At 42.6% G+C, this 15,537-nt stretch overlaps 1 protein-coding gene across 1 annotated transcript in view; it reads left to right on the top strand.

The window, feature by feature from the left end:
• The first annotated feature begins 1,383 nt into the window (after positions 1–1,383).
• The window catches only part of LPL (lipoprotein lipase), a 31,072-nt gene continuing 16,918 nt past the window's right edge, over positions 1,384–15,537 (top strand). Inside the window, exons 1-5 of the mRNA XM_054717234.1 lie at positions 1,384–1,631; positions 7,562–7,731; positions 11,549–11,728; positions 13,271–13,382; positions 14,136–14,369. Coding sequence (XP_054573209.1) covers positions 1,547–1,631; positions 7,562–7,731; positions 11,549–11,728; positions 13,271–13,382; positions 14,136–14,369 — 781 coding nt within the window. The 5' untranslated portion in view covers positions 1,384–1,546. The remainder of the gene's footprint in view (positions 1,632–7,561; positions 7,732–11,548; positions 11,729–13,270; positions 13,383–14,135; positions 14,370–15,537) is intronic.

The raw sequence follows: 15,537 nt of genomic DNA, 5'->3' as shown, positions 1-15,537 counted from the left end.
ATAGAGGTAATTGTCCTTTCTGGCTAATGCAAATCCTTTACACTTAAAAAGATATTTGATAGCATTCTGGGCATTTTGACAAAAAAATATAATTTCCAATGTGATTTCATTATTCTTATTATTTTTTGTTTTTATTTATTTTTCATTATTCTTATTATTTTAACTGCATATCTCAATACATCTTTGCTAATAGCCTTATTTGGATATAATTTACATACCACAAAGTTCAATGATTTAAAGTGTGCAAGTCAATTTAAAAAAATATATATTTTATTGATATTCTACAGAGAGGAAGGGAGAGGGATAGAGAGTTAGAAACATCAATGAGAGAGAAACATCACTCAGCTACCTCCTGCACACCTCCTACTGGGGATGCGCCCGCAACCAATGTACATGCCCTTGACCGGAATCGAACCTGGGACCCTTCAGTCCACAGGCCTAAGCTCTATCTACTGAGCCAAACCGGTCAGGGCCAAGTCAATTTTTTTTTTTTTTTTAGTGTATTTACCAAGTTGTACAACCATGACCATAATGTAACTTAAAACATTTTCATCACTACTCCCTCCCCACCCCCACCCCCCAAACTTCTCCATACTCCCCTTCCCTATTCCCCAGCTCCAGGCAACCACTAATCTACTTTCGGTCTAGAAGAGTTGCCTATTTGTGGATATTTTACAACATCTGTCTTTTGTGACTGGCTTCTTCACTTTGCATAACAATATAGCTTTAGGTTTTTTGACTCTGATATTCTGCCTCTGAGGATAAAATGGTATACTTGCATTCTTTGATGGGTTTGGGTATAATCTGCGTGAGGGAAAAATTAGAAACTAGTTCCAGTAAGAGGTCTTTCCTTCACCACATCAGCTACTACGTTTTGCCAATATTAAAATGTCAGATTGTTCAAGCACAAGCTACAGAACAGTGTGTGTTTATGGTTCCCTAAACTGACATGGTCCAGGAGAATTTTGGGGGAAATAAACCCTTCGAGTTACAAACAGGATCCCTCAAAAGAGGAGTGGGGTTAAGTCTGGACCAAATGTAGTTTAACAGCTTAACTCCCCCTCCTTGGGAAACTGGTGATTGTGGAGTATTTAACATAAATCCGTATAAACCTGTGTTTGGTGCTTGTGCTGGGGGCCCCCGGAGAGCCAGATCCCTTAGGAGAAGCGAAGAGGGAATTCACAAATCCCTCCTGCTCTTTCACCCTCTTCTGGCTGGCAGGCTTGCTCTTCATCACAGTTTGCTCAAACATTTGGAAGTGCATTTAAGGCCCTCCCCCCAACTTATGATTTTATAGCCAATAGGTGCTGAGGTTTATTTGCATATTTCCAGTCTCTTAAGCAGCCGTGGAGTGGAAACAGTGTCAGACTCGATTCCTCTTCCTCCGAGGAAACCTGCCCCTTCTAGCTGCCTGGCTCTCCCCTTTAAAAGGCGACTTGACCCGCTCAGAACCCAAGCTCCAGCCTACTCCCGCCTCCGGCTCCGGGTCCGTCCGTCTGTCCTCTCCCGACCGTGCCCGGTAGTTCCCGCGGAGGAACAAACTCAGATGGAGAGCAAAGCGCTGCTCCTGGTGGCTCTGGGCGTCTGGCTCCAGAGTCTGACCGCCTCCCGCGGAGGGGTGGCCGCCGCCAGTAAGTTTTGCGCGCAGACTCCCCTCCACCTGCAGGCTCGGCTCAGGGGCCACCTCCACGCTCGGGAGGATGGGGAGGAGGAGGGCGGGTGGGGATGCGGATGCGCACCGAGGACTCTCTTCGCCCGAGCGCCGCTCGGAGAAGTCACCGGGGCGGGATCCGGGAGAGGCTGGAAGGGAGTTCTCCCTCCGATCTTGCCGGGGCAGCTCGCAGTTCCCGCCCTCCCGGTTCCCGCGCTGTCCCCTCCGCTCCCGCCGGGGCCGGTTCCCGGGCGCCCGGCTCAGCCGGGAAGGACAGGGGAGTGTGAGAGGCGGGACGAGGGGGGCGGGAGGAAGGGCTCAGATGGCGGTGACCAGCAGTCACATCCCCGCTCGGGAGGCGGGGGCCCTGGAATGGAAGGCGCGCGGGCCAAGGTGACCCCGGCGTGGCCTCGGCTGCGGCTCGGCCCCCGCCTGTGGGAGCGCGGGCAGAAGGTGGCCCCTTTGGAGAAGCCGGCCCAAGGCGGGGGGAATGGTTTTCTGCATCCTAGGAGCACAGGGCACGCTCACTCTGCGTCGGGGTGGGCGTGGGGGACCGGAGATGCGAGGCGCGGAGGACTGGGGGCGACGCATCTTGCTTTCCCCAAGGGCGCAAGGGAACCCCTCCAGCTGCGGCTCTGGTGCGCTTGGCTTTTCAGAGCGCCCACCAAATCCCCTGAAAGCGTGGGCTTGGGGGTTGCCAGGTTTCCATTGGTTATCCTGACTGTCGTCTCAGCTGAGCCCCACTTTTGGCGCCGCCGGGAGGCGGCCGCGGATGAACCTAGTCGCTGCCCCGGAGCTTAGGGCGCTGGAGGCCAGATGCGAATTGCCTTCTTGCGACGGGGGCGCGGGCGGGGGTGGGAGGAACCCGCGCTCAGCCGGAGACCTGCCCGCAGTAGAGGCAGCCTGCTTAACTTGAACCTTCCTTCGGCTCTCAGAAAACGGCAAGTAAAAACGATGGGCTGTTTGGTCGTACTGAAGTCAACACAGAACTTGCTGCTGTGCTTTTTCTTAAGTGATAAAATACAGAGGGGGGGGGGGGGGAAAGAAAAAGCAACCGAAGCAAGTCATAAAAGGAGCCCGCGTCTTCTTTTCTCCTCGCTGGTGCAATGGAAGCGCTGGTGGCGCTGCTTGGATGTCCTCTCAGGTGGCCCGTGCGCTGTGGTTCAAGTGATAGTCGAGTTTGTCCTGACTTTTGTGGGAGTTTATTTCAGTACTGAACTGTGTGAAAGAACATGTTTGTTAGGTGGAAAACAGTGTCGATTCCACTAAAGCTGAACATCTCGTGTGGTGGCACGTTCCCCTTGAGTGGTTGCCACTATTCAGGAAGATGGGAGGAACAAGATCCACATTCTTATTTCAGAAAGTAACCATCGAGTAGTGTTACTTCTACCACAAAACAAACACAGATATGTGTCCTCCAGAGAGTAAGTTTTTTTTTTTTTTTAAAAAAATATATTTTATTGATTTTTTATAGAGAGGAAGGGAGAGGGATAGAGAGTTAGATAAAGAGAGCTGATGAGATCCATCAGCTGCCTCCTGCACACCCCCTACTGGGGATGTGCCGCAACCAAGGTACATGCCCTTGACCAGGAATCGAACCTGGGACCCTTCAGTCCACAGTCCGATTCTCTATCCACTGAGCCAAACCAGTTAGGACCAGAGTGTAAGTTCTTGCTAGGCTTTCTGAGAGGTTCAGGACCCTAAATTCCTGGGCTAGTCAGTGTCACCTCTTGGGGTTTATCTTCCTCAGCTCTAAAAGAGGAGTTTGGGCCACACTCAAATGTTTCTTAGGCCCCTCTAATTCTTACTCTTTGATTTAAATGGACACTTAAGTGATGAAGGAATTAAGTTGGATTTTAACCAGCATGCTTTTACTGGCTGTAAATGCATGGAGGAGTCATTTTTAAGTAGACTTGAAATTAATCCCTCTCAGTCTCACCCCCCCACCCCCCTTCATATTAGGCTTCTTCTAGCGCAGCAACTTCCCCACCCCCTTTTCTCCTCCAAAGGAGTTCATCTGAGACAGGAAGAGTTTCAGAGTAGAAAGATACAGGTGTGAGGGAAAGGTAAGTAGTACCTCCCCTGGGCTCTGAGTTCATTCTAAGAAGAAGACAAGGATAGGAGGCGCGGCCCTCAGTTTCCTTGTTCTTGGAGCCATCCGATCTCTGCATGGCCTCATCAGGAAACTACAGTATATGAACTAGAAGCATATGGGTCAGTGCTCAGTAGCCAAAGTTCCATTTGACTGGTCACAGTGAATTTCCAGGCTAACATCTGAATTAAACATGCTGAGGGATGACAGCAAAATAGCAGATACCACCTGCAATAGAGCTGAGCTCGGCACGGGGTTGATGGGTGAAGAGCTGTAGTGAAAGGTGGGAGCCAGGGGAAGAGTTACAAAGGAACATTTTCACTTTCAGGCAGTGTAGTTTTAGCTCAGGCCTCCTTTCTTGCTTTATTTCCGGAGGAGAAATTGGGCTATACAGTTCACTATCTCTATTTTAGATAACAATATTGATTTTCTCCCCCTCATAGAACTATTTTTTTAAATTTTATTTTCATTAGTTTAACTTATTTCTTGGCACTCTGCAGAAGCTGCCTGAGTTAATAATTGTGTCTATCAGTCTTAGAGAGCAGAGGAATGACTGATGAGGTCCTTTAGGAGAGGGAGATGGGGGGGGGGCGGGGATAGAAAGTAGAAACTTCAAAGAGAGTTGCATTATAATTGAGCTCTTATACCTCAAGTCTTCTTATAAATGTCAATCAAATTCATCTGATAACTGTGAGATGCCTTTGGAATATCTTTACTGGGATGCTTCATGCTTTTCCTTTTCTAGCAACAAAAATGTATCTTCTCTAAATTTATCCTTAAAGTGCTTTGACTTCTCAACCTAATTTTTATCTCTGTGAGTTATTATCCGCATTAAGATAATTTTCTTGTCTTTATGCACACACTTAGATTTTTAACTATCTATTGAGGAATTTAGGAATAAAGATTACATAATCATGAAATGCGTTAGCATGTACTTTGCTTGGCACCCCCACATTTCCTCTTAGTGCTTAATAAGGACATGTCTGATGGGGCCAGGTTGGCATGGTGGTGCTGATATGATAAGCTAAATTCAGGATAGAGGTTCTTATAAAGAAATACTCCTTAGGTATTCCCCTTTTTACTATTCTAGATGGCTTTAGTTTCCAAGGGGACCCGGTAAGAGATCCTTATCCCCTTCAAAGAATAAGTGCAGAGTGACTAATATTCCCATGTATGAAAACAGTAATTTCCTTAATAAAATGAAGCCATATCAGTTCATCTGCCAGCCAGGCACACTCCCAATGTATAATGGACAACTGCACATATTGAAAGCTCGCAACCAGGATCCATGTTTCTCCCTATCTCTATGCGGCCCAAGTTAGTTCTGAGAGAGCTGATAGGGGTTTGTAAAACACATTCGTCTTTAGGATGCCCAGACATCCTTAGGGGGTCACAAACACCTGTAGTATGAAAATTCCTATCAGAACATCAGAGAGAAGGTAAGACATCTATGATTTCATTTATAGCATTAAAAACATCACATAGCCTATAGAGTGGTAGTATTTTCCGGTCAAAGGCTTCATATGCTTTCTGTAACTTAAAATGAAAAATGCTTTCCTTGCAAAGTGAAATACAAGTCTCCAGATACAAATTTCCTTGAGAATGTATGAATTACCTATTATTTTTCTTTGCAAACTATGTACCCAACATGAGATCTTGGTTGTGGGGAATTGGAGCTCTCCATGAGCTATACAGATAATCTGATATAGGATCTATGGATTGAATAGATTCTGTGTGTGTGTGTGTGTGTGTGTGTGTGTGTGTAAACGTACAAAGCCAGCCTTAGTAATTACAAAGAATATTCTTAATCATTTCAAAATCACCAGCAACACCAGGACCACCATGTTGCATAATCTAGGAAAAATGGACTAAAAGCTAGTGCTGTCCTCTGGAGTTGTGCAAGGCACAGTCTTAAATATCAGTTTGGCAAATAGGTGGTGGGTGAGATCTATCTGCCAGGTTGTTCAGATTATTCCTGCTTTAAAAAGACTGCTAATTGAACACGTTACAATAAGACTGGTAGAGAGGAGGCAAGAGTTATTTGATGTGGAGAGATGTGGGAGAGGGACATTAATTTAGTTTTACATTTTCTCAAGTACTTTCTAACAATAAAAGAACGTCTTGCACATTGAATACAGAAGCAGATTAAAAATCTGCAATATGTTTTCCTACTGTCAGATAAATAATGAGGCCACCAGAGTGCTTCCTGGTTAGGAAGCAAAAGGAAGACCTATAGATTCAAATAAGATGAAAAGCAGAGTGCATTCTTGATGGATGAGTGCATTCCAAGTGCAATTTTACTATATAAATGAAAAAAAAAAAGAGCTTTGAATATCAGTTTCTTATTTGAAGAAATTATCTTAGAATGTTTAGCTTCTAGAGATTGGCGTGTGTGTGTGTGAGATCACCTTGTTACATACAATGAATACTTAGCAAGAAGTAGCCACAATATTGTTTTAGGAATTTCGAAAAATAACTATGAAAGTTATTATGAAAAATAAAAAGGAAAATGTTGGCCAGTCCTCAGATAAATCGATGATCATTTTGGCTTGAATGCTTATCTTTCCGGGTATGATATTCTTATTTTTATTTTTGGCCTCACTTTTGCAATGTTATTTAAAATGACAGATTTTCAGCTTTTGTGTTGAGAAAAGAATAAATGTAGATTAAGAAATTAGAGGTATTTCTAAATCTCAGTTATTTATCGCCTGAAAGTTTTAAATAGTGAAATCTGAAATCTATAAGTTATTACCTTCTTAAAGTGAATAGGCATGTTATTTTTCCCTTGACAAGAAATTACATATTTTCCCCTAACATAACTTCCCTTTGTGTTTGCTTTGTAAAACAGTCTGACTTTATCTGCCACAGCATTTACTTCACGTGTTCACTGTGACGTGATGTGTACTGTTTACAAATACCCTGTGAAGATTTGTCAACATTCACATTTACTGTCCAGAGAGAAATAGGCTAAAGTTCTCTTTCTCTCCTTACTCATTTTGGGATTAATTATGAAGAACCAAAGTGGATTCTTTCCAAAACCAGCTTTATAGTAGTTTGTTAAGCTTTGACTTTATGGAAGACTAAAGGCATAAGTGGGAAAATAAATATTTGGGGAAAGAGTTAACAATGGCTCAGGTATTTATGAACAACCCACTAAATTACTTTAAAAAATATCTTGAACTGATGCGTCCTGTCACGGGGTTGGAACCCATTCCATGTCAAGGCTTCCTCGGGTCACCAACTTTTCTTTTTGCTAATATTTAAAAGATTATGCTGGTGAAAAGGAAACAATCTTCCCGCAAAGTAGCCTTATTGTATACTATTGTGGGATCAGAGATATATGAAATACATGGAACTAGACAACGAGAGAGCCACGAGCTAATGTTCTCTAAGAGAATGAACTTTGAACTGGAACCCGGACACCCGGGTTCTGGTCCCCCTTCTCTCTCCCACTATTATCAGCAGCATGACCTTGGCCAATTTATATTTTGAGAGAAGATTGAATTAACTAAGAAATTTCAAATAGCAGACACGCACTCACACACACACATACACACACCCTGACTGAAGGAGAGGATGGAAGATATAGGAGAGATCAATATTGTTTAATTCAGTTATTTGAAGACCATCTCTGTCAACTTTGATCACCACTAGAGAATCAGTCATTCTCTTGCAACCCACATTCACTTTTTATAAACTTTAGAAACACAAATGGTTTTGGTGCTGGCTGCTTGTGAACCTTAAACATAGCGACCATTTCCATCGAGTAAAAAAACCCAGTCCTCCAACGAACTGCATATCCAATTTTTCCTTTTCAGATAATATAGGAGGAAAAGACTTTACAGACATTGAAAGTAAATTTGCTCTAAGGACCCCTGAGGACACAGCTGAGGACACGTGCCACATCATTCCTGGAGTGACCGAATCTGTGGCTAACTGCCATTTCAACCACAGCAGCAAAACCTTCGTGGTGATCCACGGCTGGACGGTAAGAGGGGCTCTGTAGGAAGGAGGGGTCTGGGGTGGCCTTGTGTCCTGACCATCCTGCCCTAGTTGCTGGGAACCCAATGATGGGTCTCCACACCCCATACTTCTACTCGCTTCCTGATGGCTTTGCTTTAAACTTGAGTAAAGGCAGTTCTGGCTCAGGCTGGGGATTATGGACCTAAAGTCACAGGTTCCTGGGCACTTCCCCCAGACAGTGCTGCATTTTACCTTGGTACCTAGTTGGTGCCCTGGAACCAGCCTTCCTGTTAGGTGGAAAATGAGGCTTTGCTCAACTACAGAGCAGAATGTAGGTTATCATTTTTGGGAACCGGTGGAAACCTGGCATGATCCTGATTTGTCCAGCACATCACCAAAGGTTCTTTCGTAAGGAAGACAGCCTGTGAGAGCCAGGAGAGGGCTGGAGTGGAGTGAGGGGGTGTTTGTTCCAGCCCTGGTTTTGCCGTTCTCCAGCTCTGTGATGTGGATCAAGCCACTTCTCATCCCTGGGCCTCAGCTTATAAATCTGTAAAACAAAGAGGTTGGACTAGGCATCCTTCCACTTCCAATATTCTCCAATTATAAACTTAGGGAGCTTTTCTAGAGATGAAAGGAGGCCAGCCAGGGAACTGTCATGCAAGATGACTAGAAAAAGTAAAAACTGCCGTTAAATTTACTTTAAAAAACATGAATAAACTAGTTCTCTCTAAATAGGCCAGATAGTCACTCTATGTGGTGCAGTTCTTACTTAAGTACTTCAGTTGGTTTTTAATATTTTAAATCCCTAGTGAGCAGAGTTCATTGTTTATTAAAAAGGACTTAAATAAAGTGGATGGTTAAAGGGATAGCATCTTTCCATTATGTCAGAGCTTGCAAATATGGTAATAGGTACTAAATTATAATGATTGACATACTTCTAGTCCCAACTGTTATTGACAGTAAAGGACAATTGCTAAAAGTTAGGAATTTTTAAAAAACATGTATTTTTCTCAAGCTAAGATGACACAGCTAACCCAGCATCAGTAGATGGTACCAATTTCTATCACTGGTCCTACTGTTCACGAAGCCCATTTATATTCTTCTCATCACAGTCCTGACATTTTGAGACCATGGGCCCAGGGGCTTGGCCGCTGGCTGGGGGACTGAGTTTCACTGCATAGAGCTGGCTGGTCTGCACAATCCAGCCATGCTTGTTATGACCTCGGCTTATCTCAGCGAACTCCCTGGCTGATGCAGGTGGACTCCCTGATGCAGGTGGCAAGGAGGGCTTCGGTTCAGTTGTGTGTCTGATAATAAAACATTTTAAAAATTGGTACTGGTTTAAGGAACCTCAGAAGAAGAACCTAGAAAAACCTTTCCAGACTGCAGAAGGTGGGTTCTCACTTGGATTTCATTGATTTGCTAATGAAAAAAAAAAAAAGTTTTAAACATGCTAATGTCTCCTAATAGAAGGCAAGTTTGCTTAGCAATCTCTTTCTTAATACATAAGAAATATATATATTTTTTAATAGGCAGTTAAGACAAGTACCAGTCACAGTAGGAGTAAGTTGGGTTACTTACTCTTTGACAGGCTGCCTCATTTGGAAACATCGATAGTAGAGAAAAACTTATAATAGGGCCCTAGTTCAAAAAAGGTTTTCCTGCCTTGTCTGAAGTAGACTGCTCAGCAACCAAGGGCTGAGGACTAAGGGCAGTGAGGAGGTTCTGCAGCTTTGTCATGAAAAAACCCAAAGGAATGCTTAGCGTGCTGTGTGCACAGGGCACATCTCAGAAGGCGGTTTAGACACAGCTGTGCTGGAGTTTTGCCACCTGCTTGGGTTTCACAGACCCGTGCTTTAGGCACAGGGTTCTCATTGGGATGGAGGAGGTCCTTACCCCTGGCTGAAAGGAGGGGTGATTAACATTGTTTTCTGAAGAAACGACATCCTCCTCTCTTATAAGACAGCTGCACAGGGTGGCCCCTAATCTCCAATAGAGGAGAAAGGGGGCAGGACCAATTTCTCAGAGTTTTGGGCCAAGTGGGTGTTCTGGCCTGTTCCCTCGAACATCCAGGCTGCACCAGGACTTGAAGCATAGTCTCTGGGACATGGTCAAAGGAGATGTAATGGAGTTTCTAATGGGCTGACATCACTTTGGTACTTACTCTTCTTTGTTCTCTCTTCATGCTTAACATAGCTCTGGAGTTGGGATTTTATCCCTGCAAGTAGATTGGGAACCAGAATGGTCCCGAGGAGAGATTGAGGAGGTGGAGGGTAACCTTGAGATCACCTGAGTCGGACGCCTTTGTTCTGTGGTGGCCGAGTAGACGGGGCCACATTGTTCATAGCAGCAGTTAGTTAGTGGAAGAGCTGGGGTTGGAGCCAAGATCTCATTCTCAGGCCACAGAGCACAGCAATGGGGTAAAAAATGGTGCAGTTTGTTAGTGTCAGGAGTGAGGCAAGCAACCATGTTTAGAGACCTTAGTCTAGAAAATAGACGAGACGAAAGTATAAATTTCGTCTGAAAGACGAAAGAACCCACCCTATAAATCACAATTCCAAATGAAGTCCCTTGGTTTGCAAATGTTTTTCTATTAGAATTACTCTTAGAAGATGAAAGGTTTTACAGGTCTGCCCCGAAAAGCTGCCTTACCCATAGATTTCAGAATCTCCTTTGTTGAGTACATGGTGGCTAACCTTAAAGATATGATCTGCTCTCAGATCTTTTAAGGGTGGGTAGATTTGGGGATTTAAATCAGGTTGTTGCTGTGTACAAGTTTATGGCAGGGTGGTGTGCAATTTTCTAATCTGCAGTTTTTAAGTGTTTCAAAATGTGCATCCTTCCACAGGTTTCCAACACCTCCTTTCTGAAAACATAAATTAAAAATTTACATCAATAGAGTTAATTTGAGGACCCCATAATTCTTTTGACTTTGAATTTTGGGGCCTTTATTAACAAGAAGTAAAGAATTACAGTTGGCAGTCTGCTTACCTCCAAACAGGACCAATCTAATAATTAGGGAAATGTGACCGTTAAACCTCATTAATTTCTATGCTAATAATGGAGAATTTGAGAGACTTGTGAAAAAGTCTGAGCTGAAGTTGATCATTTTCTTATGTATTAAGAAAGAGATTGCTAAGCAAACTTGCCTTCTGTTAGGAGACATTAGCATGTTTAAAACTATTTTTTTTCATTAGCAAATCAAATGTGTATGTGACTCTTTATAAGAAAAAAGTGGTCCTTTATCCCACAAATTAATTCTATTCAGAAACATTTATTAGCCTAATTGATAGTATTAAAACTGATTTTTCAAATACAGTTTGTAATTCTGCTGTAGAATTTAAATTTGTTCAGATTGATCTTTTCTTTTAATACTTTAAATTACTGATATTTTACTGAATTCATAAAACGTGCTTTTCTTTTTTAAAAAATATATTTTTATTGGTTTCAGAGAGGAAGGGAAAGGGAGAGAGAGATAGAAACATCAATGATGAGAAAGAATCTTTGCTCGGTTGCCTCCTGCAGGCCCCACACTGGGGATCAAGCCTGCAACCTGGGCATGTGCCCTTGACTAGAATTGAACCCTGTACCTTTCACTCCACAGGCTGAGGCTCTATCCACTGAGCCAAATCAGCTAGGGTCATAAAACGTGTTTTTAAAATTGAAGGCGTGCTAAGCCGCAGTCTGCCGTCCCTGAGCATTTGTGTGGTTTGATTCTTCTGTCTGAACCTATGGGCTTCCTTGTGGGTTTGTTTTTCCCCACTTAAAGTGGGTATAATTGGCTGACCTCTGTGACAGGTTGTAGGTGGGTATTCTAAGAAAGCTTGTATCATCCTCTTCAGGTGACGGGAATGTACGAGAGCTGGGTGCCCAAACTTGTGGCTGCCCTGTACAAGAGGGAGCCGGACTCCAACGTCATCGTGGTGGACTGGCTGTCGCGGGCCCAGCAGCACTACCCGGTGTCTGCGGGCTACACCAAGCTGGTGGGGAAGGATGTGGCCACGTTTATCGACTGGATGGTGGTAAGACTGGGGGAAGAAGCCGTGCGCCCAAAACAGATCTCTTGGCTAGAGCTGGACAAATGGCTGGTCTTTGTTCCTTTTCACTCAGTTATAGGTATTTTCTGGGGCAATTCAAATCTCAACACTAGATGGGCATTGGCATTATTATTATTATTTTTAAAATATATTTTATTGATTTTTACAGAGAGGAAGGGAGAGAGATAGAGAGTTAGAAACATCGATGAGAGAGAAACATCGATGAGAGAGAAACCTCGATGAGAGAGAAATATTGATCAGTTGCCTCCTGCACACCTCCTACTGGGGATGTGCCCGCAACCAAGGTACATACCTTTGACCGGAATTGAACCTGGGACCTTTCAGTCCGCAGGCCAACGCTCTATCCACTGAGCCAAACCGGTTAGGGCGGGCATCAGCATTATTATTATTTTAAATCCAAAAGCAGCATTATGATAAGAATGATAAAACCATAAAGCCAAGACATAGTCCTGCCCTGCTCTGTCCTTTGATATTTTCATAGTGAATAGATTTGCTGAGACCAAGAACTAAGTGGGCAGAACAAAAAAAACTTGTTACTCCTGGGCCGAGGGAAGATGTCATGTTCGGGCCCTTCCCTCCCTATCAGTTGGCTGGCACATGACATTGTATTCTGGCTTTGGCCTGTTGGGATGCTGATCTACTTGATGAAAATATTAATGGTACTTATTCCTTAGTATGGATTAGGGCTCCAGGCTTTTGTTGAGGGTTAGGGGAGTGAGGGAAGTGATCTAGGAAGAATGTGGCAGGAACAGTCTGTAGGATGTGAGGTGATCAGGGCCAGGAGTTCAACTTAGCTTCCAGTTTTACCCACACAACTCCGTGAGGCCATTCTCTAAAAAGTAGCTTTGAAAAGTTTCTTGTGATGGAAAGAACAGGGCTAAATTACTTAGCTCAGATGCTTAGAGGTACACAATAAACTGTGTCAACTTTGACTCTTTTGCTAACCAGGAGGGTGAACTTGGGCAAATCAGATCACCTCCCTGGACCTCAGACTTCTCATCTGTTGAATGAGGAGGCTGGGCCATATATATGTCTGTGGTCTCTTCCCCTGTAATATTTTCTGATTTTTAGTCATTGCTTGGCTGATCTTAAAGAATCAAGAGATGCAGGATATTTAGAGTAGGGAATAATGGGTTAAAGTTAAATTTGTGTATTTGTGTGTGTATCTATATGTATTCATATGTGTATCATACAGATATACATATCTATATATAACTCTAAACATGCATATACATGCATACACATATTTTCAGATATATGGAAATCTCCATACATTTCAATTTCAGATGTATTGAAAAGCTTTCTAATTCAACTATGTTGTTAAGGAAAGAGAAAAACTCAACACCAGAGGGTATGTCTTTCTTATCTGTAACACAAAATTAAAATAAGTAGAATTAGTTTTCAGTATTGCCTATATTTTGAAAACAATATTTATATTCATTTTTCTTTTAGCTTTGATCTTTTGTAAAGAACTGTAAGAACCCTTTTTTTTTCTCTTTTCCAAAGGAGGAATTTAACTACCCTGTGGATAATGTCCATCTCTTGGGATACAGCCTGGGGGCCCACGCTGCTGGCATTGCAGGAAGTCTGACCAATAAGAAGGTCAACAGAATTACAGGTAAGAACGCAATGCCTTTCATCTTACAACAAAAGCGTTGAGATGCCTGTCATTCTGAAAGAGAATGGGAATGTTTGTCAAATGCGTTCTTCTGGGTCTCCCAGCCACTGGATTATCTCATGGGAGCGCTCTTTTTTTCTGGTGAGATAGAACATAGGCCTTGCTCTCCCGGGCAGACCATCCACTGGCAGAAGGGAAATAGAGCGGAGTTAAGCACAGAGAGCCCACGGTGTCCCTCCTCCCTTTGCCCCGGGCTTTGGGAGTGTGTTGCCCATATGCCACCCCTCATGTAAGTACTGGGAAAATGAAGGAAATCAAGTTATCCTGAGTGGAAATTACTAATTCATACTCACAAATATAGAAGAGCAGTAAAGCTTAAAATTCCCTATAAATTTCATTTTTGAAGGAGCTAAGTTTACTTTTCTGACTCTCAGTAATTTAAAGATCCTAATAAGAATCTATGAGGATCAACCAAAGGACTTGTATGCATGCGTATTAGCATAACCAATGGACACACGGACACTGGGGCGGTGGGGGCTTCTCCTGGGGGGTGGGAGTGGTGGGGAGGGATCGATGGGGGGAAAAAGGAGACATATGTAATACTTTAAACAATAAAAAAAAAAAAAAGAATCTCTGGGGCTCCCAATTATATTCAAATGGTGAGCAATGGGATGCTAGGGTGATACTGATGGAGACTAAAAACAATAGGAATTTAAAAATCTTGAGGCCTTTTTCTCCCCCTCACCCATCAAGGCCTAGATCCCGCCGGACCTAACTTTGAATACGCAGAAGCTCCAAGTCGCCTTTCTCCCGATGATGCGGATTTTGTAGACGTCTTACACACATTCACCAGAGGGTCACCTGGCCGAAGTATCGGAATCCAGAAACCAGTAGGGCATGTTGACATTTACCCGAATGGAGGCACTTTTCAACCAGGCTGTAACATTGGGGAAGCTATCCGTGTGATTGCAGAGAGAGGCCTCGGAGGTAAATCTGATTTAGAAGTTAATTTCACATAAGTTGTGTTCTTAACTCTTATCAAGCCAGTGTTCTACCATTCTCCAAAGTATGTCATTTTAATATACACTTTTAGCCGAGTTACGTTCCTGATGAAGTATAGACTACACAGAATAACGCATTTGGAGGGACAAAAGACAAGCAAGGTGAGGTTTAGACAAGGAAGCTCCACTGCCTTTGATAATAGCAGCATAGCATGTTGTCATACTTTGAATGCAGTTGTAGAACCAGTAGAGTTTATTTTGAATTTTATGGAAAGTAAAGGGACATGTTAATTAGTCCACATTTCTTTTGTCATGTTTTAAAGAGATACACAAGTCAGAAACAAATCACCATTCTCTAACAACAGATATTCCAAAATTCTAAGAAGAAAATATAATATTGGCTTAATACTTACATTAATAATTATGCTAGCTTGTGTTAAATTTATTATTTGTCTTAAGGGAACTTCGTATACTTTGTTGACAATGGGATATACCTGTAGAGAATATGTTCAAGACTTTTGTGCACATTATAAAACTTACAGCATAATGTTACTATTTTCAATAATTATGAGAGTTTATGGTAAGAGATATACTCATGATATCAGTGATTATTTCTATAATTCATTTAATGTAAAAATTATTAGTATTAACAAAACCCTTGAATGTTATATAGCATCTATGATAAAATACTATTTATTTAATAATTATGCCCTTATGATGAGATTTCTAGAAGAATTTGGGATTATTATATGCTTTAAATATAAGAGAAGGATACTGACTGAAATCAGTTTCTACTTTGGATATCTCTTATAGTGTCCTAGACATACAAATATAAGAGAGCAGTAAAGCCTAAAGTTCTCTATAAATTTACAACTTTTACATTATTGGAAGTAGGTGAGAAGCTGCCACCAAGAATAGCTCCTTAAATAGGATATACAATAAAAAAGTCATAGGACTAGATCCTGAGGCCATTTTATTCTTAAAAAAAAACAAAAACCCTTCACCTGAGGATATGTTTTTAAAGAGAGGAAGGGAGGGAAAGAGAGAAAGAGAGAGAGAGAGAGAGAGAGAGAGAGAGAGAGAGAGAGAGAGAGAGAGGTGAGAGAAACATTGATCTGTTGCCTTCTGTATGCACCCTGACTGGGGATTGAACC

Source organism: Eptesicus fuscus, chromosome 6 (genome assembly GCF_027574615.1).
Source record: "Eptesicus fuscus isolate TK198812 chromosome 6, DD_ASM_mEF_20220401, whole genome shotgun sequence".
Lineage (NCBI taxonomy): Eukaryota > Metazoa > Chordata > Mammalia > Chiroptera > Vespertilionidae > Eptesicus > Eptesicus fuscus.
The sequence above is the reverse complement of the archived record's forward strand: the minus strand, read 5'-3'. Positions and strand labels throughout refer to the sequence as shown.